The following is a 25,733-nucleotide window of genomic DNA, read 5'->3' as shown; positions in this document are numbered from 1 at the left end:
TGTGGCTCCATCCTGAACCTTCTGACCCGAGATCTGCTAAGTTTAAAAAACACAAGTTTAAAAATGTGGTGATGAGTTACACGTGTGTTGCAACAGGTGAGGAGAGTTTTTTTTCGATCTGAGTGAAGTGATGTTGACATATTTGAGGCGTCTGGATGGATGTCTGCATGTCTAACATTCAGCTAAAATCCAACATGAATTAGTACTTATTCACAAATATTTTGTATCTGTAAACCAGTATGTATAATATGAACATCTATAAAAATGCTTATTAGGAAAAAATACGCATTTATTTGTTTACCCAAGTCAAAGCTAGAGCCTTTAATGTAAAATACTTTAGGAATGAACGACAATTAAAATTTACATACGGTATTTGTCGCCATCTGCTGGTCAATATGAGAAATAGCCACCTTTCCGCCATTTATTTTTGAAAAAGTAGTTAGAAAACCTTAAAATGTTTGGTAACTTGTATTAATGGGGGTTAAATTATTATTATTTTTAACGATAACATCTAACTTTAGATAGCTTTCAATAAATACGTGAATGATATCTCACGACGAAGCATGGCGTCATAAAACAAACTGATAAACTCCACTAAAGCATTTGAGAAATAGTACATAATATATAAATACACATTATATTATACAGATACTGTTGATAAGTTGTTCTCGGATGCTCTACATTCGGTTTGCATGTGGTGACATTATTTGTTTGCTATTAAAGTCTTCAAAACAGCGATGAGAAATGTAACCAATATTTCATTTTGAAACTTCTAAACTTCCGCGGATGATTATGATGATGATGATGATGATAATATGAATAATATATAAATAATAATAATAACAATAAATACCTTTAAATGAAGAGGAAACGCAGGTTGACCCACTGACCTTCACAGGTGTTGCTTTGGTTTCTCAATTAATTTGCAGCGCCAAACGATTCCTGGTCACGTGTGAGACACTTGACCAATGAGCGACACTTATTTATTTACGGAAATAATATAATATCTGACGTTGCGCGTTTTTATTTAATTCTCATTTATTTGTATTTAAATGTCTAATAGATAGATATATATTGTTTAATTTCATTTTTTTCAAGTAATGTTATAAAGTATTTCCGTCACGTGTAAAGGTAATAAAAGATGCGCGCGTAAGGAAAGCGAAACTTACTCGAGCCCCAAACTTTCACTTTCGATCTAAGAAACGCATTTTGGATTCTGGGGGTTGGATTTCTGCTCACTTAAAAATAGACTTTCTAACAGATATATGTATAGAACTGCAATATTTATTATCATTATTATTTTTTTTACTACAATAAGGACACGAGAACTTTTCATTTTATTTCATCAATATTCGAATATTCTGGACTTCACGAGTAAAGATGGACGAAAAATTGCACCTGAGGGACTGGATGGTGGCTCAGGTGGAGAGCGGACTTTTTGAAGGTCTTCTTTGGGAGGACGAAGGCAAAACCATGTTCAGGATTCCTTGGAAACACGCGGCTAAGAAGGAATACAAGGAGTCAGAGGACGCGGCTTTGTTCAAGGTCAGACCTGTCAATCACACTTTTTAAATGATTAATTTAATGTTATTCTCTTCATCAAGAACAGGGGGGAGGTAAATGTAAGCAGACACATGTCTAAGGTCTAACTTAACCTATGCATATTTTTGAATTGTGGGAGGAAATCAGAGTTTCTCAGTGAAAACCTATACACGAAGAAAATAAGGAAACATGTTTTTCAATCTCTCAGGCCTGGGCTGTGTACAAGGGGAAGCACAGAGAGGGCAGAGATCAAGCTAACCCGAGCATGTGGAAGACCAGGCTCCGCTGTGCACTTAACAAAAGCCTCGATTTCCGAGAGGTCCCTGAACGCAACCAGCTGGACATCACAGAACCGTATAAGGTCTATAGAATCCTGTGGGAAGACGACAGTAGAAACGGTAAAAATCTGTCGCATACTTTATGGAGTCATAAAGCTGAGTGTGTCATTTTGTCATTATGTCACGGTTCTACGATTTCAGTCCATGACGTGTGTGAGCCGAGATCAGTTGGTACGAAAAAACAGGTGAGCGAGACTTAAATGGCTTTTTCTATTTTTAAAAAAATAATTAAATTCATGTGTTTTTCTTGCCCCCATGTCAGGATGCGTTGTCCCCAATCTCCCTGAGTAGGAACACTTCACTTTCAATTTCACCGAATGATAAAATAATGAGGTAATAAACAGTAATGATGTGTATCACAGACAGTTCTGACCTGCTGAGGGAGCACCTGTACTGCAACTCACGTGGAAGCAACTCTCAAAGTCCACCTCTGACCTTGACGTCCGCCGTCTCAGGTGAGCCCCCGACACCCTAAAAGAAAAAACACCACATCCCAGAATACTAATCCCATGACTCCAGACTTCAGGATGCAGGTGACATTGCTGTACCGCGGCGTGAGCGTGGCCCAGGTCACCACCAGCAGCCCGGACGGCTGCTTCATCCTGCAGGGGTGCCCGGTCGTGGGCAACGAGGAGATCTACGGACGCTGCACCGCGCAGCAGATCTCCTTCCCTCTGCCCGACCACCATCCGATGACCCCCGACACCAGGGACGCCATGGGCCTGCTCCTGGGCCACCTGAGGAAGGGGGTCCTGGTGTGGGTCGCCCCGGAAGGGGTGTTCATCAAACGCTTCTGCCAGGTCCGGGTCTACTGGAGCGGCCCCGCCGCCAAACACGCCGACACACCCAACAAACTGGACAGAGGGAAGACGTTCAAACTGCTGGACACGCCCACATTTATCACAGGTCATTCAACATTTGCTAATGAAGTATAAAATATCACTGAGATTACTGAGTTATGTAAATATATGTCATTCCTCTGCAGAGCTGCAGAACTTCTCCCGCGGCAATGGTCCTCCTCCGTCTTTTGAGATCGACCTTTGCTTCGGAGAGGAGTATCCAGATCCCAAAATGGCACGAAACAGGAAGCTCATCATGGCACGGGTGAGTCACACTTTTCTTTTGCAAAGATTGTTGTTCTATAAACCGTAAAATACTCTTTCGTATGCATCAGAATGACAAAAACACATGTTTTAACACGATGCAATGAAAACTATATGAGAAGATCTCAACAATAATCACAATCAAAAATGCTTGAATCAGTGAAGACATAATGCTTTTAAAATAAGAAGCTACAAAATAGAGAAAATGAATGTAAGAATATATAAATACACTTAATTATTATTATTTTGGTTCAAAATACAGTGTTGATATTCAGCAGCACAGTATTGTTTATTATTAACAGTTAATATGTCAATATTCAATTGTTTGAATTCAGTAAACGTATGTGAAGCATTCGTGTTTATTATGATAGGACAGTTTTCCTACAAAATAAATTATTTTTAAAGAAACCAAAAGTGTTGGTTCACTTTCTACGTGAACTAGTTCAAAAGTTCAGTTCACCTATTTTCAAATGAGCTAGTTTAGTTCATAGTTTATAAGACAAATTGTGGAATACAGTGTACAGATGATACATGAAATAAATATAAATTCAGTTTACATTAGACAACCTTATTGAACCTGAAATGTCCTTTTTCTAACTGTTTTGCTTCGTAATAAAGTAGCATTTTAACTTAAATCCGTCTTGAACGTCCAGTTCACGCTGAATTCAACTCGAAAAATGATAGAAACAAGTCATTTTTATCAACCGAATAAGTTTTATGAATCGTAAAACTGACGTCCTGAGTAGTACCTTTAATCGCCAGTAGATGTCCTTCCTGTGTCTTGCAGGTGGTCCCCATGTTTGCAGAAGACCTGCTGAGGAGGATCAACTTAGGTGACAGCAGGAACGAGAGAAGATCATCGACTCATATGGAATAACCTACACCTGAGTGAACACTTGGACATTAACTTGGTCTTGGAGGAAATATATGTCGGAGCTGTAGAGGAGCATTATAGGATCGTTAGGAACGACGAGGGAAATTTAAAGTTCAGTTCTTCCTAATGACTTTTGTCTTTTAAGTGATGTGTGTTGTAATGTATTGAATTTACCTTATTAATCCTCACTTATTATTCCCATGGAAACTTTTTCATCGACATCCACAAGCTCAGAGAAGCCATAAAAATAAACAAATTTATTTATTTTAAATTGGCTGAATGAAAGATGATGATCAGCCACTTTTTTTTGGTTTGTAAGTAAATAAAATTGGCATTAAGGATAAAAATAACAATGTTTACTAAAAAGGTAAAAACAAATGTATTACATGTTTTATTTAATCACCATAAATCGTATATTATTTCAATTTTCGTGTCCTGATGCATTTCATGTAATAAGTCGAAATAAAACAATACTGCAAATGTACATTATTTACATAAATCAACACATTTAATCTATAAAGCTTTTTTTTTTTCATTTATTTCTAGCGAACATCGTGTAACATTCACAACTTTTAAAAATATACATTATTTTTTTCCGTAGCTACCACATTTAAGAGAGAGAGAGAGAGACAGAAAAAAAAAATGAACACATCATTTTCTTTTTTCCAAATAAAAAGAAACTAAAGTGAAAGAGTGTGCTGAAAAAGGAGATACCCGTATCTTGAGTTTTTAAAATACTTTCATCGTTTTTCCCTGCTTCTCGGACATTTACAGTACATTTTAATAAAATAAAAACTGGGAAGAGAAGCGAACAGTAAACACAGGAGTCAAGAAGGTTCACAAAGCATCATGTTCCAACATGTTATTAGCAGAATTGTTCTCCTGAACTTCGTCCCTTGTTGGAAAAAATCACCACGAGTGTCGCGTCCGGTAGTGAGATAATGTTAACGACACATTGGAGGGTAATGCTTTGCCCGACAACAGGGCGACGTGACTCCCAGTGTTAGGATTTAAAGAAGGCAAAGATCTGCTTGTACACATTCAGCTCGCCTGCCCAGGCCCGACATGTAGACATTGGCTCAGAAGCAAAAAACAAAAAATGTATTGCAAACGTTTGCATGAAATCTTTTTAGCATATTTACTGTACACATGTACTATATATATATATATATATAGTCAATCTTTGTTCTCATATTTAAAGATAGACTCATTTATCTGCACTGTTTCAATAGTGTTGAGAATACTCTTGAAATCAATACCCTGCAGAAAAACACTGTCAGTAAGTTGTGAGACAATCGTTACAAAAACAGTGGACACAGACAAGTGCTTGATTGTCTTACTGATATCTTCAGCTGCTGCTCACCTCCACTTGAGGAGGTTTGAGGGGGAGTCGTTGGATAGGTTAAACTTTTTGGGCATCTGTGTGGGCACCCATGATTGCATGTTGTTATTATTCCCTCCCTGCAACCCTGCCTTGAGCTCTCCTGACACGTGCAACCGAGACAAGGAGGGTGTGTGTGTGTGTGTGTGTGCTTAAGTGTGTGCGTAAGTGTGCAAAGTTTTTTTCTACTGCCACTTCATCAGCTTGGAGCCATGAGGTAAATCCAGGAGGCTTTTGTCGGTTGGTGGCAGAGGGTCCGGAGCGGACCAGCGGCGTTTGCGGGGCCGGGTCGGTATCTCCTGAGGGTCCGCCGCCGGCGGCGGCAGCGCGGTTGCGGGCGGGTTCGAGGGGAGGGGCGGCGGAGGGGGCGGCGGGGGCATCTCCACCCGCCCGGACTCCGCCGCGGTCCTGGGTTGTTTGTTGCGGGGGGCCCGCGGGCCACGTGTCCGATGGTTGGGGGTCGGGGTGAGGACGAGGCAGACGTCGCCCTCGCAGAGCTGGCGGCAGGAAAGGCCGTACAGGTCCGAGGTTCTCCGGGGGGAGCAGGACGACCAGCCTTTCTGTTGCACAAAAAACGGGTACTCCACCAACACTTTGAGTAACTCCTGGAAAGAGAAGCAACGTAAGTGGACATTATACCCAAAGAGACTACCATCTACTTAGTTATACTGAAGTATTGAAACTGTTTTTCAACTTTTACTCGTTCAAAACATCAGACCAAACGTCCTCACGGTCTCCTTAAGGGAGATTGTTATGTCGTCTGCATAGATTGGATTACAAAGAGGATTCATTTTGATCTTCGCGCGATGCTATCGATCGATGCTTCGCGCGGAATCGGATCCCTTCGCTCCTCAAGAGGACCCGTGTAATGAATCAACTGACCTGAGTGTTGCGGTCTGTGAGGTGGACTTGAAGGTGGCTGAACCCCTGAGCGCCGCCGGGGGAAATGAGCAGCACGGTGCAGGTGCTGAGGTGGATTTCGGGAGACGTGTCGGCGCTCCTGAGGAAGTCCTCGGTCTTCATCTCCTCGACGCACTTTAACAGACCGCTGGCTAGTTCGATGAGAGACCCCTTCGTGAAGTTCGGTAGGAGCGCCGGGGGAGACGGATCGTTCGCCGGCGGGGAGGCGTGGTCTTTATCCCGTTTAAGAATCCGCTCCTTACCTCGCTCCCTTTGAAGAACGATTTCTCTTTCCTGACGTTCGTCTCTTTCCCTTTGCGACCGACTTTGGCTATTCCGCAGACTCAAGGCGGACTGCACGGAGTTCCTCTGAAGCCTCGGATCTGACTCCATTTGAACAACATTGTAGGGAGACGTTCCTGAGGGACAGTAGGGTGGATAAGGGTGTATCCGGGGGTTCGGAGGTTCAACGGATCCCAAAGAGTAGTAAATGTGGGCCTCGGCTAGTTGTGTACCCGTAGGGTCCAACAGTTCCCCAGCGTCTGATCTTGCATCTCTTCCGGTGAGCGGCAAGACCGTGGGGAGCTGATTGGAGCATGTCTTAAGTAATCCATGATGTCTATTCAGCTGTGAGGAATGTGACTGCGGGGCCTCCTGAGCTTGAGAATCGGACAAAAATGTTCCTACAGACTGGACGCGGGACGCAAGATCGTCCTGATGTCTCCTCGCCCCGTTACTGTGAGTGCCTGAGTCCAACCTGGTCGTAATGCTATCGCCTCCATATTTGTCGGAGATCAAGGGCCTGGTGGATGAGGCAGTCCTGCTGCCCGAGCCGTCCAGTCCGTTGTGTCTTTTGCCCAGATACCTGTGCGAGTATTCGACCAGTCCGGGGTCTTGAGAGTAAAGCGAGGTATGACCCAAGAAGTACGAAGGAGAAAAGTGGGACAGGGCGTAGTCACGCCGGCCACTGCTGATGTAAGACAACATGTCTCTAGAATCTGCTGGAAAGGGGGTTTTGAACGACGAGGTGGAGGACGGGGGTGGCGGCGGCGGTAAAGAGAGGGACCCTTCGCCTCGAAGCCATCTGGAAGAGAGAGAGAGGGGTGAGGAAAACGCATCTTCCCTCCATGCGGGGGAGGCGGGCCCTCTACGCTCGCCGGCATGCCCTTGAAAGATGGGAAGGGAGACCGAGGAGTTGTAGCTCATGTGCCATGGCAGAGGTGTGGGTGCAGCCAGGGGTGCAGGTGCCGGTAGAGGAGGGGGACTATGCAGAAGATGTGTATTTGGAGTTGGCAAAGCTCTATGCTTGTCACCGAGGCCGGGTCCTCCCTCCCCTCGCCCTGCGATGGACCGACTCCGGAGAGGCACTGGCGGCTTGAATTCATGCAGAGGGAGCTCCGACGAGCCTTGCCGAGACTCCCTTTTCTTCGGGGGGAGGCACTCTTTGTTGCGGTCAGGGCTGGGATTCATGGGTGGGCTCCAGCAGCACTGGGGGGCCCCCTGTGATTGGGTGTTAGCTAGGTCACATGGGCTTCGCGGGAAAATGGGTGGCACGGGCAGAGAGCGCGGTCGCTACACGGCATCACTGTCGGATCACGGACGAGTCTCTCGTGATGAAGCACCTCTGACCTGGAGAGGAAGAGAAACAGGGAAATGGTCATAGGTTTTGGGAAAGACCTGACAAGTTGTCAAAAAAAGGGTACTTCGTGGTAGGAAGGACGCTACGAAAAAGTAGCATTAGTTCATCCGTATTACCGTGGAGGGGATAAGTCCTAGCACGATGGGGAAAGTTTTTGCAAAAAGTACTCTCAATCGTGGTCACGTGATCGCCAGTCAGACCAAGAGAAGGAAACTGCACAAACGGCACTCTCGGTGGAAGTTACAAATCAGGTATTACCTCCGCGCTTTGGTGCCAAAGTAACTGGTTTCATTCAAACATACGACTCCCACACGTTGGCTAAAAATACTCCTTGATGCCAACATGGAGGAAGTGTGAAAACACACACACACTCACAGGGCCGAGAAGCAAAGGGAACGTCTTCATCTGCCAAACTCCCGGGGGTGGGGGGGGGGGGGGATGATTGAAATATGCAGATGTGTCTCATTGTACCCGCTCCACGAGCCACCTCCACATCACCGACGGCTTTTTTGTTTTCTGAATCAGCTTACTAGCAGCTCCCGCTACGACACACACACCCTTCAGTGTCTCAGACACACACACACACTCCCTCAGGCATCTGCATCTGTGATAGTCAAAGCTGGACCCGAAAAGCTGACGGAGACACGGCCCGATCTCACCGGTTGCTTGCACTCGATTTCACGTCGCAGGAGGGACCGTCCAGGGTCGCAGGTGTGTTTATTTGTTGTGTTTTTTTGCGTGTCAGGGATTAGCAGCCCCGTTTCATTCAGTGTGAAGTGAGGGGGAGTTCTGCTAATTAACCTGCAACTGGTTTCAGGAGTTCCTTTTGAAGTGGCGGCTGCTACACTGACACCCCATCTCTTCCTACAACACCCCCCCACCCCCCACCTTAGCGTGCCCCCCCCCCCGCTGCAGCCACAACAAGTAGCGTGCCAAGTATGGTGCCGCCGCCGCCGCTCAGCCCCGCGCTCGCCCCGAGTCTGTCTCAAAAAGCCTTTACAAAACTACCTGCTGTCTCGGCATCCATCACCCCGTCGCCATGGCAACTGTGTCCACGCACACACTGAGTCGGCTGCAGGGGTTAGATGAGGATACTCCACAGAGAGGCGGATAAACTGTTGCTCATACGAGCCACCCGCTCCAAATACAGAATGAGTGTTAGAGAAGCGCAAGCTGTTGGCGCATCTGAGTGGAACACCGAAAAAACTAGGAGGTGAGAAAAAGAGATGTTGGGAGGTTACCGTGGGATAATGATGAAATGATTAACTCGGAGTAGTCTGGAGCAGCAGCAGAACCCAAGCAACTAGGTTTAAGAGGCCAACATTTGTGGAAACCGGGGCCATTTGCAGCCGAGAGATCATATCTACAGCCCTGATTTTTATGAAACCAATACAATGTCAGATGGTTACAAAATAAAGATCATCACATTAAATTTTATCATCGACATCACTCTGATCACATAGTTAATATGGAAAACTATTTTTGACTCACCCAAATTCACACTGAAATCACACCAAACATTAACCAATATAAATATAAATTAAATTCAGGTAAGTTTATTATTTTTTACATAATAATAATTCAATATATTAATATAATAATAATTTATATTGTCCAAAAACATGTAGGAAACATCCATCCTTTTCTGATAAAATAGATTCAATAATTAAATCTTTAAATTGACTTTTCATTTCCAAATTTTGAAATGAAATGATGAGAAAATGTGATAGTGAAAAAGAGGCAGCCGACAATAATGTGTCGACTTTGCAATAGTTATACAACTTCTGTACCTCCAATTCAACACATTTATACATCAATACATCAATATACATCAATCAGTACACCTTAATTCATGCACCAATTAATGTACTTTAAAACAACATAAATACAAATGTTACATCACTCAATATTTCACTAAAGCTCGACTTATTCTAGCTGAAAATTCCCCTTTAATCGCTTTAAAATACATGCTTTGCTAAAAGTCCCAAACATTTTTTTTAAAAATTTAAATAGATGAATTTAAATAATCACATTTTCCTCCGTGATTTATCTCTTACAGTAAGAATATAAGATGCTATGCAAACTGTTTAAAACAGAAATAAATTAAATTAACAAAAAATTACAAGCAATACGGATTCAAAATTACTATTTCTTATTTTGTGTTATCTTATTTATATTTTACTGAAACAACCAAAAAAATCCTATGATGTTTTTACAACACTGGCAATAAAAGTATTTGATTATAATGATTATCATTATAAGTATGAATGTGAAAAAATTAAAAGTGTGTTGATTAGCCAAAAACTAAAATTATATTTTATTTTAACATGAAGTGTTTTTTTTTTTACAAGTACAGCTAGTACAATAGTTGCTATAATTAGTTATCTAAAAACAGACTATGACTACTGTCATAATTCACACAACAATGTGACAGAGAATGAGTCATTTTATTAAAAAGCAAAAAAAAACAGGAGTGAGCATGACTCTCAATAAAAACCCTCTGTCTCTAAATATCTCGTCCTCAAATGACTCCTTTTTTTTTTTTTGTCCTTGTTTGTTTTGCCTTCTGACAGCATTTCAACGACTTGATTCCAACCTGCCAGAAAGCGCGAGCTAACAAAGAGCACAATTGTGTTTGTGGAGGAGTTTGCAGAGAAATGTCTTCTGACTGAACAACTCCTACACCGCTCAGACTCGCACAAAGAGCCGGAGAATTTCAACACACGCATGACGCTTCTCACTGTCACACGTCATGATTCTCTCGTTTTTTTTGGCCTGAAAAGTGCTCACTTTTTTTCTCAACTTTTATCCCCGATTAAACCTGCAGAGAGAGTGAGACTCGAACAATGTCCTGAAGTGACTGACCTTTGGTCCCTGTCCAGCCACAGTCCCAGGGATGTTGGTCATTCATAATCCGGTCGGTACCCACTCTATACTCTAGTAGACCACCGGTGTTCTACCCCCGCACCGACCAAGCGCCTCCAGCTACACCATGTGTCTGAGAAACAACAGTGGCGAGCCCACCAAAGTGTGGGAAAGAAACAAGTCGCAATCCTCCTTTGTCTGTGTACGAGAGTGTGTGTGTGTGCGTGTGTGTGTGTGTGCAGAGAAGCTGAGGAAATGAGTAATATCGAGCAGTGAGAAACATGTCTGCTATGCACAGCCACACAGGCCAGTTGCTTTTGCCGCCCACTTGCCTCGATCACACACACACACACACACACACACACACACACACACACACACACACACACACACACTCACACTCACACACACACTCACACACACACACAAGTGCCTTCATATCTGTACACACTTGTGAAGGATGTATAGATACTATATGAGCTGCAATATGGCGACTCTTTGTTGGCCTCTCTTGTGACTGGCAGAGGTCAGAGAATGAAAGAGGGATCAGGGATGTAGTGGAGGGTCCCACACGTTTTGGTGACTCAAAACCCAGATGCAATCGTTCTCGTTCAGGATGTGCAGACATTTAAGCAGACGCACAACAACGCTCGCACAAGGTCACAGGTAAAATATCGTGACTTCAGAAACAACAGCTTTTGAATTGGGTATTTTTTTTGTATTTAATCAACAATAAACTGTATTCAACTGTATTTATATTTAAACCTGTAGTTTTGTCAAAATTATAACTCAGATAATGCTGATTCATCAAAAATATGTTTTAAGACTAAGAGGCTGAAGTAGTCGCAACCATACGTTGTACTACTTTGTTAATCCCTTAAACCATGCAAACAGAGTCTTGCATTGACCAACAGTAAATTGGAGCTTAACCTTGAGCGTCTCATCTTCAGTGGCGTGGAAAGCTAAAGACCTGAAAAGGTGACACTGTGGGTTCAAGTGTTTGATCGAACCAGAGGCTCCATGTTTGTGTTGAACTGATTGAAACAGTATCTGAAACAACGTTTATTTGGACCTGGAAAAGTTAAAAGCTATAATGTTTTTTTATTTATTTAAAGATAATAACAATAATAAGTATTCTAAATGTAAACATTGTAATACATATATTTTATTATCCAACAATCTATATAATATTATTCTATTTTGAAATGCTTGTGTTGAAATGCTTTATTTAGAAACTTTTTTTGGTGTCTTTGGACTTAAAAACGTTAAAAACTTATATATAATATATTTTTCATTAAAAAACATCTAAATAAAGAAATGTAAATACATATAAACATATATCATTATACTTTATATCTTTATGATTATATTAAATGATAAAATATGTATACCTCATTATAAAATATAAACTTATTTAAAAATAAACATATATATATATATATATATATATATATATTTATATATATATAAATAATTATATTGAAGATTTTTGAAGTGCTTGTGTTGATTATATATCTTTAGGATTATATTAAATAATAAGATACATATCACATTTATATATTAGAAAATATTATATAAAAATAAAAATAATATCTATCTATAAATATACTGTGTATATATATTTGTGTTGAACTGCTTTATTGAGCAACTTTTTATGGTATATTGAAAATAACTAGCGTTTATATTGACTTGAAAATGTTAAAAAACGTGATATATATATATACCTGTATATATATATATATATATATATATATTTATATATATATACTGTATATATTTATTTATTCATACACACATAAACACACACATATTTTTAAAATGAAATTGAAACTTGATATTTTAAACGACCCAATTTACACAAATATTTATAAAAAAAACTAAAACTATTTACGGTATTGACCTTTTTATTTAAAATGAATTAAAACATGTATTATCATTTCATTTAAAATCAAAAAGTTAATACTGTGAATATTTTTTGGTTTGTTTATAAATATTCGTGTCAATCGCGTCGTTTAAAATATCAAGTTTCAATATTATTCACGTGTCCTTTTCGAGCGTCAAATGAAATGCAACAAGTCATAGTTGTGTAAAAACATCTCCTCATCAAAGTTTACTATTATTTGACGTGTATAGAGATGACTGTGTCGCTCGATCTCGCTCACGCACACTTTGATATTTGAGCACACAAAACTGCTGTCACTCATTTAGGGAACCGCTGCATGTACACACTTTCCGCACACCTACACACACACACACACACCTACACACACACAAGGGCCAATCTCAGACAAGTAAGGTCAGATGAGTCAGACGTGGAACCATCACGGTGGAGGAGAAACCGGGGTCAAACCCTGATGTGAACAAACGCTCCCGAGGTTTGCTGATTTTTTAATAACTCTCCCTTTTTTCCCCTCTCTTCCTCTCCTTTAGGCCCCGGGATCAGGTGTCCGATCACGTTCCCGGGGCCTCGGCGAGGGACCCGGTGATGGACGTCTGAGGCAGCAGATTTTTTTTGGGCGTTTGTGCTGACGCCGGCGGATCGGAGGAGAGTTTTTGAAAGGGCATGGCGGGTGAATGGGCTGAAGAAAGTTTGGGAGTGAGTACTATTAGTGCGGAGGCTTTACTCCAGGAAGAACCATGTAAGCTGATCAACGGCGCTGGCCCGGGAGACCGCGGCGAGATAAAGAGCCATGTCATTTTCAACCTCCTCCTCCTCCTCCTCCTCCTCGGAGGAAGAAGAAGTCAGGAGATTAGCGACAGGTAGAGAGAGACTGGAGAGTGACGGCGTATTGCCGGGTTAATCCCTAACTGGTACGTCCTGAGGAGGGCTTAGTATAGTTCTGGGAGGAAATCCCCCAGTGCGGTGGGACTTTATCCTCCGGGGTATAAATAGGGCAACGATGACTCCCTTAAGATGGCTTTTTACGCAGCATCGGTTAAAAATATGTCTTCGCCAAAAACAGCGGCCAGTCAGCAGAAGCGAGAAGAATTCCAGGTTCTCCTGCTACAGCGCGCCCCCCCCTAAAAATACCCGCAGACACGAGGCGCACTTACTCGCGGGGGGGGTCAGAGGTCGCGCGCAACAAGTGGAACAGTTAGCAGGTACTCCACTTAAACCATGCGTCTGACATTTTCACAAGTGGGCGCCATGTTGTTGTCATTCATTGACATTTAAGTGTCGAGTTTCATTTCTGCACTTTTTTTTTTCTCGACACTCTCGGGCTGATAATGTGGCTCTTATGAGACATCTACCCTCCCTGAATTTCAAACCGCAAAGGTTCTGATATGTTTTTCGACTCAGCGTGACATTCATTTCAGAGCCGGTTTAATGATAATGTGTCTCTGTTTAAATCACCATGACTTGAAACGCTCGTCATTTCGCCCACCTTTGAGACCTTTGAAGTGACTAGTAATGCATTGTAAGTGCATGAATGAGTTTTAAAATAGATATATTCGGTGAACAAAACTACCGCTTCTTTGTATTCCTAGCCTAGCTTGTGGTACTCAGACATGATTCCACTGAAACCTGCATGTTTTGGTTGCAATACGGACAATAATAATAACATTCTAATTTTAAAGAATTCAGAAGTACAGGAAGATGCTTTGTTACTGGTTGGTAAATTAAACATTAGAAAGACTTGAGCTAGCAATGCAAATGACTAGCTAGAAAGTATTCCATTAAAAAACAACTACAATTTAATCGTAGTAGTCTCACTATCCATCAAGTGTTACATGTTGGCAAGATATTTTCATTTTACAGAAAAATTAAAATAAAACGTTGTTGAAAATACCAGCTTGTGACCCAGGCTCCGGCCATACTGTGGCGTTTTCCATTGACTGTAAACATGTGACTTTTATGGGACTCCATCAAGCGCATAAAGATTTGATAAAAACAACAACATGATTTTTGAATGAATATATAGATGCTAATTCTATGTGCAACTGGTAAAAATGACAAGAACGTGGAGATGTATATTTAGGACGACATAAATGCTCACGCTAAACTGCTCAAGTTATCAGATGAAAGTAACATTTAACCAAAAGTCCTGATAATAATTTCACCAGGATGTGAACAGCCAAAAGATTTGGCAGGGATTCCTTTTTTGGGCGTGAGAACTCATTCTTAATACGAAAAATCTTGTCAGGTTAACAAGATAACACAAATATAAATATATATATATATATATATATATATATATATTTATATTGAAAACAAAAAGTATGTAAATATAAAAAGTGTATAGTCAAGTTCATACTCGCCTGCAGTTAATACAACTATTCAGCGAGAATTCTGACCTGCTCTAGTAGAAGAACTCACATTTCCCTGATCCTTAAAACTCTTCACAGGCTGCCAGTTTCTTTCAGGATCAACTTTAAAATTCTGGTTCTTACTTTCAGATCTATTCATGGTCAGACTCCTCCTTACATCAGTGATCTGATCCAGCCTTACACCCCAGCTCGGGCTCTGAGGTCTGTGGATCAGAATCTACTGATGGTTCCTGAACACACTTCAGGACCAGAGGAGAGAAATCCTTCCAGACTGTTGCACCTAAGCTTTGGAAAGATCTTCCTCTCCCTCTGTGTTTGATGATCTACTGACTCCTTCAAGAAACATCTTAAGACACTTTTTTGTGCAGGATTTTCCCTGATTTTCTGGAACTCCTGTGTTTGTCTTATGTGTCTTGGCCTTTTAAAGTATATATTTTAACTGTGTATATTTTTGATTGTTAAAGCACTTTGTGACCCTGGTCTAGAAAGGCGCTTTACAAATAAAATGTACTTACTAAACTGAAACTGAAACTTACTTGATTACTGTATATATACAGTATATACAGTATATATAGCGCAGTATGGAGATAAATGACAACATCAAAGACACAATAAAAACAAAAGGAACCACCGCTGTTACTACTTCACTACTTGCAATAAAAGTTTAATTGATTGATCATTATCTATGGCTTTTTTATTGCTGGGGTCACATGACCTCTCTTCAGATATACAGCTATTCTTTCTTTCTTTCGATACGTCTTTTGACTCATCTACTGTCTTACTTTATTTATCTATCCATCCATCTATCTATCTATCTATCTATCTATCTATCTATCTATCTATCTATCCATCTATCCATCTGATACGACAAGAACTCTAAGACAGAAAACCGCTAGTCTGGTCAAAACTTGGCTCATGTTCTACTGGAAGAGGTGAGCAATAGCTTCATGATTCTAGCAAAAGTTTAAGGGGTACATGGTGGAAAGTGCAAGAATGACTGGACGGAGTTTTACGCATTGAATTTAGAAAGTAGGAAAGAGACTAAATCACAGCCCCAACTGATTCATAGGCACTTTGAGTTCACTTTTGAAGATATGGTGATTTCAGTACACTCAATAATATATAAATGTAGCAGAAATATAGTATGTAGGAAAATGTGAAATAGAAACATATGAAACAAACAAACAAACAAAAAAAAAAGTTTCCCATTTGTTCCTCCTTTAACCTCTGAAGGAAAGATTGACCAAAGAAACTAGATGAAAACAGCTGAAAATCGTTGTATAACAGTTGAAAATCGTTGTATAACAGTTGAAAATTGTTCGATTACAGATGAAAATTGTTTGATTGCATTTCATAATTGGTTGATTACAGTTGAAAACGTTTGATTGTCAACATAAAATGTTTATAATAGCGTAATAAGCGATGTTAAGGGCAAGCTGACATTGAAAAGTTGATTTGAATCAAAGATCTTTATGTCAATTGTGACTTTTGCAGTTAAAACATATGATCAATACATGTTCAACTGCATTAAAGGTATATAAAAAACAACAACTCCTTACACTAAATGCATTGGAGAAATAAAAAGAACTACTAAAATATTACACCGTAAACACAGGACCCATAATGCACAGCAACAGCCCGAGCTGTTTCTGAAAATAAACGTGTTTTTGGCGCCCCCCGTGGTGAGCTTTGACAATTGAATTGTTTGTGCGACAGATTTCTCAAAGTACATCTATTCAAGGATGCTTTCATCAAGGGGTTTAGGTGGCAACAGTTTAAGAATCCCATTGTGTTTGTGAGGAAAAGGATTTGTCGTCGTTGGCACTTCTCCACAAGTCATACTGGGATCCTCACAGTTAACTGGTTGAGCTGAATAAATGTCGGCGAGCGAATGCATTGAAGAGACAATGGCGGCGTCTTTCTTTTCGGCAAATGAAGCAGCCATTCATTTAGAGTGACTGTCTAGACGAACCTCACAGACTCTGTCTGTGTTACTTTTTATTTTTACTGGTATTCAAGGCGAAACTATACATTTCCAATTTCACATTTTCTCTGCGAGAAAAAAAGAACTTCTCTCAGACGACGTTTAGACAACAGAGGAAACTGGAGGTGCTGAAGTGCGTGTTCCACAGGAAAGAGTGGGCTTTAATAAAGTGTGTTCTGAAGGTGGTCTCTGAGTCTCACTTTCTTTTCATTACGCTTTAAATGTACTTGTTGCACTCGAGGTCATCTTCTTAACCAACGCTCAAATTGAAGTTGGGCCCTCAAAACCTGGCTACTGAATGCAAATTGATGTTAGCCAATCAGAGCCCAGAATACTGAACAGCATGCTCTGATCGGCCAATAATGTCTTCAGGGATGAGTTCTTCTTTTTATAATAATGATAAGGAATATTTGGTGCATACACCTAAACCAGAAATTCCACTACTTTTCCTTTTTTTTGTATTACTTTGGCACATTTTTAATTAAACTAAAAACGAAAAACGAAAAACTAAAACGTTATCTTGTATTCACTTTAAAGTTAAGTGTTTCAGATACATTAAAAGAAGCTACAATGACAGCTAGGGTTATGGGGGACGATACATTGTATCGCAATAAATTGCGATACGCTAGGAACAAGGATATATTTGTAGTATTGTCCGAGTACTTGACTTTACAGGTCACATGACCAAAATCACCAAAATATGTCCAAACATCAGCTTTGAAAGCTGCTTGAGTCGACTGTATCCTCTCGTCCTCAGTCATATCACTGTTCCACTAGCTGCGGAGGTTGTAATGGGTGCCGCCATCTAGCGGCTGGAAGTCTCATCGCGACACAAAATGAACAAACGCCTTGAATATTTGAAAATAATTGTGAATAGAAAATGAAATATGTAAAGCATAAAAGAACTGTGGGAAACGAACAAAGCACCGCCATCCAAGCAAGTTTTAACATCATTCAGGCGCTTTCTTTTAATCAATGACCTCGTATGTGACACACATTTGTCGGTCTATTTATTTTTTAACACCGTCTCTCGTCGCTCCTTTCAACCTACAGTCTGCGCGATTGCAAATGAATGGTTGAGTGATGTCTCGCAGTCAAGTCGATAGAAGCGTTGAAAGCGTCTGAGTCTATTAATACATTGCTGTCTGATCTCCACAAAGGTTCCAAGGATTTCCAGGAGTGACCCCGTCTCAATTCACCAACAAAAGCCTCTGAACCGAGTAGAAAACAACACAAAAAAAAGGAGAGGAATGCAGTAGCGCTCCGACTTCAGGGACAGATTCTGGACGCTATTGATGCTATTTTTCACGGAGCGTCTCGGATTTTTTTGCAGAGTTGTTTGTAAGCCGATACCGCGTTTCGTGCATCTTGACGAAGCACTTTTACTTGCACCCTCTCAACCGTGGCTGTGGTGGGTGTGCGCGGTGGGCGTCGGGGTCTAGAGGTGACTGACCTTCGTTGTAGAAGTGTGGAGGTGGAGGAGGAGAACGCGGCGCTCCAGCCACCGAGGGCGGCAGATAGCAATCTTCAGAAGGGCTAAAGAGTAAAGACGGCATAATCAAGCAGCCTCGCCGAATAAATGAGATCCTTGACACGGCGTTTCTCCGCCTCTCACGTAAACGCGGATCCAGTTCGACGGTTTGCCAGTGGGACGCTCCACCTGGCAGGTGCGTCTGTCGCCCTAAAGACGTCTGGCACTGACTCACGGGTATCCAGGCAGCTGCCTCCGTGTGGGATTACTCATCACACTTCTGGCTGTGATCCCCGCTCGCTTCCCAACTCATGATCCACAGCTCGACTTCAACAAGTACTTCCAGTGCCACAGAGGTCTCCACCTCCAAGGGACTCATTGTACGAACAAAGTGGGGCGTGATTACAGCTGGCTGGAGGAGGAGCGAAGCCATTATTATGTCATATGACTCCGCTCTCGTAACCTCTTGTTTGCTGAGATTTCAGACGTGGGAGAACTTTATAAGTTCAAAACTTGGTCATGATGAAGGACTAACTGTATCAGTGAAAAAAACAATAAAAAAACAAATAAATTGAGAGATAATATACCTTTTATACCAAATCTAAAACATTGCTTATAGACTTGTTTTGGTCAAAGTGTGGCCCCGGGTGAAGCGTGGGGTGTGAAGTTATAGCGGCTCACGCAAGGTCAGGTTAAGTAGAATTTATCATCATAATAAACTAAAAGAAAAAGAATCAAAAGATGCCTAGAAATAATGTGCTTCTGTATAATTTGAAATAATATAAAAACTGCAAGAAAAATGAAATTATATACAAATATACATATAATTTTAACTTAAAAAAAAAAAAATGTCTACACACTTATTGATATCTTTACTAAAAGTATTTTTTTTAACTTTCCCATTCATTTTATTTTTATTTGATTATTCTTTTGTTTTTTTAATTTATTTATTTGTCATCACTATATAAAAAAATAAATAAAATCCTGTGTTGTGTTTAAAACGCTTGTGTTTGTATCATTTTTTTTTAAAACTATTTTTTAAAGTGCTTCTAAATATTAAATAATTAAATGATCTAGCAAAGATCCCTAAATGCACTTGAGCACACTTCAAGTTAAAGTGCATGTTTTGGTTTCCATATACCCTTTAGTTTTTAAAACTTAAATATCTTTAAATTAAATCCATTTATATTTACTTTTATTTACTGCCTTCCTCATCCTTAATATTTCGACTTGTAATTAATAATGTATCCACTTTCCCCTTCTAATTGTGCAGGTTTATATATATATAATATTAAACACGTTAATGTATATTTTTTAATAATCAAAAAACGTTTGATTAAGAAAATATAAAACTTGAAATCATCAAATATTTGCATCTAAAATAGGAGTAAAAAAGGATAAATAAGTAAGTTTTAAATGTAAATATTTTGGCAACACTAAACCATAATGAATACATGCTAATGCACATAAAGACAAGCCGTCAATCAATGGTGAAAATGTCCATTTCCTACGCTCCATTCTCGCCGAGACATTGGGCTCTCGCTCTGAAAATGTTGATAGTGAAATAATTGAGAGCGTTTCTTCTCACTCATCTGTCTTGCCGAGCCTCACACCCTCGGTGTGTGATGGTGCTGTAGTAGTGTGAGGAGCAAGGGTGTGTGTGTCTCAGCACAGAAGGTAGGTGGAGAGGCATGAAGGCGCTCCGTGATTATGATAGGTGATAGATTATATAACGCACAGATTGCATAAGGGGAAATTATTTCAGCTGCAGATATGGCTTCGATATGTGGTCGTGGGCGCATGTATACAAATGTACTGCTCATTTGTTCTTTAAAAAAAAAAAATGGTGTGGGTGTTAAAGTGTGTTTTGGGATCTTTGCTCCATCATCTGTGTACATTGTGTGAGCTCTAAAGGGGTCAAGTTGAAAAAACACACATTGACAGATTGAAGAAAGTTGCTGCCGAGTGACTCTGTCAATGATGACATCCTGCCTGGATGTGTTGTGTATGAAGTCATGAGTACTGTAGAGCCTCGCTGTGCCACTGTGCTCCATGCATGAGTGTGCTCCTGTAAAAATAGACTTCTTAAAGGGCCAGGAGCAAACGTTTTTTCCCCACAAGAGACAGAGCTCAGATCCTCGGGGCTGTGACAACTCCAAGAAACATGGGATGATGAACACATGCTACGACTCGAGCCGGCGTTTTTTACAAACGCCCCGGTGTAATAAAACAAGACGCACTCGTTCGTACAGCTGCAACAGCCAGGAGAAAAAAAGGAGGAGAGAAAAAAAACAAAACAAAACAAGCCATTGAAAATTGTCTCACAAAGATCTGCTGGATGACATCAGCGCTGAAATAAGTTATGTTTACAAGGATGAACACGTCACTTGTCTGCGAACCGGGTGAACCTGCGATGCTTGCTACATGATGCCACGTGAAAGATGCACCTCTGGAGTCGCATGGGATTGATTGGAAAAAATTAATAAAAAAAAGAGCCCACTTTGATTGACAGCGCCCCCCGCCTCCCCCCCCAAAAAAAGAAAAAAGTTTGACAACAAAAACGAAAGTCGACAAAGTTGCTTCCTTTTTGTTCCATTTGGTCAATTTTCTCCTGACTCGACAACCGCACCCTCATCACTCACATGTGTCCTTCCCGCTCTAAACTACCCAGCACATCCCCCCCTTTCCTTTTTGCCTCCCCCGCGACCCCCTCACCCGGTCTATCTCTGGACCAGGGCTATTTCAGCGCACACTTCTAAATCGGAAAGTCCTGATGAGCCCTAAACCTGAGTGATACACACACACACACACACACGTTTGAATTGTTGCCTTGGTCACACTTGTCATTCATGGAAGTTGAACACACACACACACACACACAAACAGGAGCCACATACCTCAATGAGTGTGTTCCCAGAGCCGGCACTAGACGGTTGACTCATTGGATCGGGGCAGCAGCAACAGCGGACGGAATATCCAGTGTTGAGACTGCGAGTCTCTCTTCCTCCTCCCTTACATCCTAGTCCTGCCTCTCCTCCTTCTCTCTAAATGCTTCTTTGCTCTCTCTCTCCTGCTGAAAAAAAAAAAAAAAACGCTCTCTCACTCGCTTGATCTCCCCCCCTCCTTCCCTTCCTCCCTTTTTTTTTCTTGCCTCTAACTGACACACTTCAGCACACCGAGTAAGTCACACTCACGACAACTTTTTCCTAATATGCCTCTAAAGGAGGAGAGTATAATTAGACGGTGGTTAAACGCGGTCATCGTGGGAGCGTCGGCGTGTTTGGCCGGCGGCCCCTTGGAGCTTCACTCGTTGACCTCGGAGCCGCAGACCAGGTCCAAAAGCCCTTGTGCTATTTGCTGCAACACCTCAGCCTCTTAGCCTATCAGCCAATCAGAGGGATGAAGGCGAAGGTGTGCTCGGACGTACTATAGGTGACTGAGCTAAACATAAGCCGTTGACCTGCTCCAGCAGGTGCAGGAGGACACACACACACACACACACACATATGGGTCGGGATCAACACAAAGACACGTCTCAAACATGGAGGTACCAGAACCTCTGGTGCAGTGAAGCGATAAGTCATATGCTCTTTATACTGGAATGCTCCAATTTTTTTCATCACATGCCTGGTGTAAAAAAACCCTGGAGGGACGATTCCTTATCTCACCGCGCTAAATACAGATTGGGGGAGAGGGAGAAAAAAAAGAAAGCACAGTGAAGCTAAACTGTAAGCAATTACAGATGATAATTATTCAAATATTCACCATTTAATTATCTTTTACCTCGTGTGAACTGCTCCCGCACTTGGGTGGTTCAATCGAGTTCAGGAAGTTACAAATGAATGGAATATTTTTTTCCGGAATATTAATTTGCTTCTTATTTTTGGGGAATTGGGTTCAAATGGGATGTGTCGTCGGTGAGCAGCAGCGATGAAAGGTGGTTGAAGGCTACAGGTAGTGGTGGCCTTGTTAAAAAAAAAAAAAAGTGCTGACTCAGCAGACGTGAACAAAAACAGAAGTGCCACTATATTTGGTGCTTTGCGCAGAATAAAAAAAACATTAGTGCAGATTCTGGATAATTCATGTTTGAAATATTAAACCCGTTGAGTGCGCAGACCTCTTACAAGCAGCTCATTTACACCTATTTTTTGGGTTATTAATTTATTGACCTAATATTATTGCTCAATTGATTTTAACTACATAAATAACACATTTTTTTGCATTTGAAATACCAACAACAATAGCAAAAAATAGTTTTAGCAACAAGTATAAATGGACAAAGATTAACTTCCCTATGTAAAGAAACTGACAAATCCTTCAACATATTTGTGGATCCAGATGGTAATAACAGTAGACGATTGGTCTCGAAAAGCGCTATATAAATAAATATTACTTACTTACTTACTTACTATTCATATATTTAGTTTTATTTTCTTACCAAAATGACAAACAAGAAATTATAATTTGACCAAAAATAAATCGGTAATCAGTGTAAATAAATCGAACATATTTTCAGAGTGTAGTCATATCAACAAAAAGTGAGTAAAAGCTTCCTCCATAAATATTCATAAAGTGTCTGAATATAAGATTATCAGCTCTAACAACGACACCATGATATTCTGAAATCAACGAGGATGTGACCTCGGTGGAAGTTATCGTATGAGCTTGATCTTGCAATCGTCCTGTGGTCGTGTTAGAACTGGAGAAAGATTGTTGATCGGTATTGTTCATTTATAAATACACTTTAATGATACTCCTTGGCAGAGGTATTTGCTGTCCAAGTGTTTGTCTACATTTTTGTGAGTTTTCCTCAAGATAACATACTGGTTCATTTTATGTTCTGGGCAAATTCTAGCCTCCGAAAACCCCAATGAGACACCATCTTGCTAGCTGAGAGAGCCAACCACTGAAACAACTTTCATCAACATCTACAACACCACTTGCTTCCAACAACACCCCAGCATCCACAAGCCCCCATAAACCACAGTACTTACTGGGACTAAATATGTATTCTCACCTGGTGTCTGAGTCCACTAACACCCCACCTCAAGTTCTCTGAATTCTCTCGAGCTAGCGGTGGAAAAATGAAAAGAACAACTTGAACTTCAAAGTTCACTTAACACTTGTTCTCCGTTCTGAACCATCTGTGATCTTAAAAAAAATACAACTCAAATAGAATCAAATACAAGTGGTTTCTCTCGCATTTCGAGATGAGTATTTTCAATAGTAATAAGACAGGAAAATAAATGATATCAAATGTCAACACTTGTTCCATTGTGAGCAAACAGTTTCTGTTTGACTGAAACTAGAAGCCTGACTAAGATACCCCGATCCAGAGATCACATGGTGTGTTTGTGTGTTTTCACATGCGTCTCTGGCCCCAGTGATCGCTGTGCACCACTCAGGATAAACATTCGAGTATCATTTCCTCAGTCTTTCTATCAGTCTGATTTTCACTTCTGCTTTCTCACAGCGAGTCCCATCGACAACACACAGTGGGAAGTCTTTTTTTAACCTAACCATCGTAGACGGATGGCATCGTATTGTCGGTCATAGGTTTACTCTGGGGTGACTTTCGGCTTCATGACATTAGGGTTTTATGAGGTGAAAACAACTCGGCGAGCGACAGTTGGATTAGACACACTCATGTTTACTGACCCCGTGACTCCTGACTCCACTTCATGTGCCAAATAATTACACAATTCTTCACATCTCGTGCTTCAAATGTCGTTTCTTTTCAGGAGAATGATGAAATATTCAAATTCTATTGTATATTTTTGCTGGCTCTTCTTAGAGCGCCTCCTGCTGGAAAGGACGCCTCCAGTCAACTTAGGCTTTGATTGAACAAAAGACAAAAACATTTCACGGTTATGTTACATAAAGTCTATTTATTATCCTTTGAATTATCTTTTAAGACAATTCTCTACAGCACTTGTTGTCATTAAATGATATTATATTATATTAATTATTAATACTATAGAGCAACTCATGCGAAAACTTAACTTTACTGACTTACTCACAGTCCCCCGTCTAAAATCTGGGCGAACAAGAGGTTACGAGAGCGGAGTCGGTTATGTCGTAATAATGGCTTAACTCCTCCTCCAGCCAGCTGTATTTACTTGCCGCTTTGTTTATACAACGAGTCCCTTGGAGGTGGAGACTTCAGTGACAAACCTTAACGCTTGACTAATCACAGCAGAGTGGGCGTGGTTATGGTAAACAAGATTTCACGTCCAGAAAAAAAACAAGCTATTTCTGTGGGCGGGGCTTATTTTGTAATGTAGATGTATTAATTTTAAAGAGAGTTTTGTACAAACACACACATACTGATGAGTACAATAGAGGTACAATATCTATTTAAGATACACTTAAATCAACACTTTAATAAAAAACATGAAGATAATAAAGAATATTCAGTTAAAAAGTATCACACATAAATGGAGATAAACATCCAATCGCATGACAATAAGAGACAAACCTTTGATCCCTAAACAATATAATCCAAGCAAACCGACGTTCAAACATTTGTATAATTTACGATCACAATCCTCATAAAGCATCCGAGTGTGTGTGTAGTGACTCACAACCCCCTCTGTGTTAGACACTTTCCCACTAAAGTGTCCTTTCCTTTTTTTATTTTTGCTTCGCACCTCTCCGGTTTGCTATTTTTGGGTCATGTTAGGAGAACTAGTAGTATGCAGCACAAACACACACAAACACACACACACACACACGCTAAATCCATCGGGAGGCTTTTGGAAGAGCGAGTGCATCTTTTATGGAACTACAATAGTGGAGTCGTCAGGGCAGACGGAAATATCCAGGGTTACTCACAAAGTGAAAAATATCACATTGCATAAGAAGGACCTCACCACATAAATGTGAGAGTAACTCTCTCCCACAAAGACACACACACACACACACACACACACACACACACACACACACACACTGATGTCCTAATAGCGTCCTGCGGGCCGGCTCATACGGGCAGGCCGGGGTAGAGAAACTGGAGCTGAAGCAGTGTGTGCTGAGTCAGGGAGCAAACCAGAGAAAGACAGTCATAGTGTGTGATGCGTGTGCGTTTATTTGCGAGGGAGAGGACACACGGAAGCCTCTTGATTCGTGTGCCTACACCGGAATGTCCTGAGCAAGTTTCAAATGAAAGGTCGACGCTCGCTGCTGAGTCAACAGAAGCGAAAGAGAAAAAAAAAAAAAATGTGGCGTCACCCTTTCAGGATTCTCATTCACAGAATAGAGAAGTGAGAGGAAGAGGAACATCTGTAGCTCCACGGCTGCTGCTAACTAACAGACATGCATTAGTGAACGGAGGGATGAGGCACTGAAGTGGTCACTGACCTCGCAGA

General features: G+C 40.9%; 2 protein-coding genes across 4 annotated transcripts; one reads left to right on the top strand and one right to left on the bottom strand.

The window, feature by feature from the left end:
* Positions 1–1,183: 1,183 nt before the first annotated feature.
* On the top strand, positions 1,184–4,341 carry irf10 (interferon regulatory factor 10). 2 transcript variants are annotated; one of them, XM_087781096.1, is made up of 8 exons: positions 1,184–1,545; positions 1,751–1,940; positions 2,022–2,065; positions 2,143–2,167; positions 2,243–2,335; positions 2,400–2,786; positions 2,866–2,984; positions 3,771–4,341. In XM_087781096.1, exons 1-8 carry the CDS (start codon positions 1,381–1,383, stop codon positions 3,858–3,860), a joined length of 1,113 nt encoding a protein of 370 aa, XP_087637222.1. In that variant the 5' UTR covers positions 1,184–1,380; the 3' UTR covers positions 3,861–4,341. The 2 variants fall into 2 exon arrangements, with proteins under 2 accessions (XP_087637222.1, XP_087637223.1); XM_087781097.1 differs by having other exon boundaries at positions 3,749–4,341.
* A 117-nt stretch (positions 4,342–4,458) lies between these two features.
* On the bottom strand, positions 4,459–21,453 carry LOC148059626 (uncharacterized). 2 transcript variants are annotated; one of them, XM_087781094.1, is made up of 3 exons: positions 21,264–21,453; positions 6,121–7,767; positions 4,459–5,843 (listed from the first exon to the last, which is right to left on the bottom strand). In XM_087781094.1, the coding sequence occupies exons 2-3, from the start codon at positions 7,606–7,608 to the stop codon at positions 5,424–5,426; spliced, it is 1,908 nt and encodes a 635-aa protein (XP_087637220.1). In that variant the 5' UTR covers positions 7,609–7,767; positions 21,264–21,453; the 3' UTR covers positions 4,459–5,423. The 2 variants fall into 2 exon arrangements, with proteins under 2 accessions (XP_087637220.1, XP_087637221.1); XM_087781095.1 differs by lacking the exon at positions 21,264–21,453 and adding an exon at positions 10,643–11,045.
* Between the last annotated feature and the right edge of the window lie 4,280 nt (positions 21,454–25,733).

This window comes from Callionymus lyra, chromosome 19 (assembly GCF_982586985.1).
Source record: "Callionymus lyra chromosome 19, fCalLyr1.hap1.1, whole genome shotgun sequence".
In the NCBI taxonomy this organism is placed as follows: Eukaryota; Metazoa; Chordata; class Actinopteri; order Syngnathiformes; family Callionymidae; genus Callionymus; species Callionymus lyra.
This window is presented reverse-complemented; position numbering and strand designations above follow the sequence as displayed.

Excerpts from the sequence above, each read along its gene's own strand:
- irf10 (XM_087781096.1), top strand. The coding sequence starts at position 1,381 with ATGGACGAAAAATTGCACCTGAGGGACTGGATGGTGGCTCAGGTGGAG. Across the intron at positions 1,546-1,750 it reads AGGACGCGGCTTTGTTCAAG|GCCTGGGCTGTGTACAAGGG; the intron begins GTCAGACCTGTC and ends TCAATCTCTCAG. Across the intron at positions 2,985-3,770 it reads GGAAGCTCATCATGGCACGG|GTGGTCCCCATGTTTGCAGA; the intron begins GTGAGTCACACT and ends TGTGTCTTGCAG.
- LOC148059626 (XM_087781094.1), bottom strand. The coding sequence starts at position 7,608 with ATGAATCCCAGCCCTGACCGCAACAAAGAGTGCCTCCCCCCGAAGAAA. Across the intron at positions 5,844-6,120 it reads TCACAGACCGCAACACTCAG|GAGTTACTCAAAGTGTTGGT; the intron begins GTCAGTTGATTC and ends TTCTCTTTCCAG.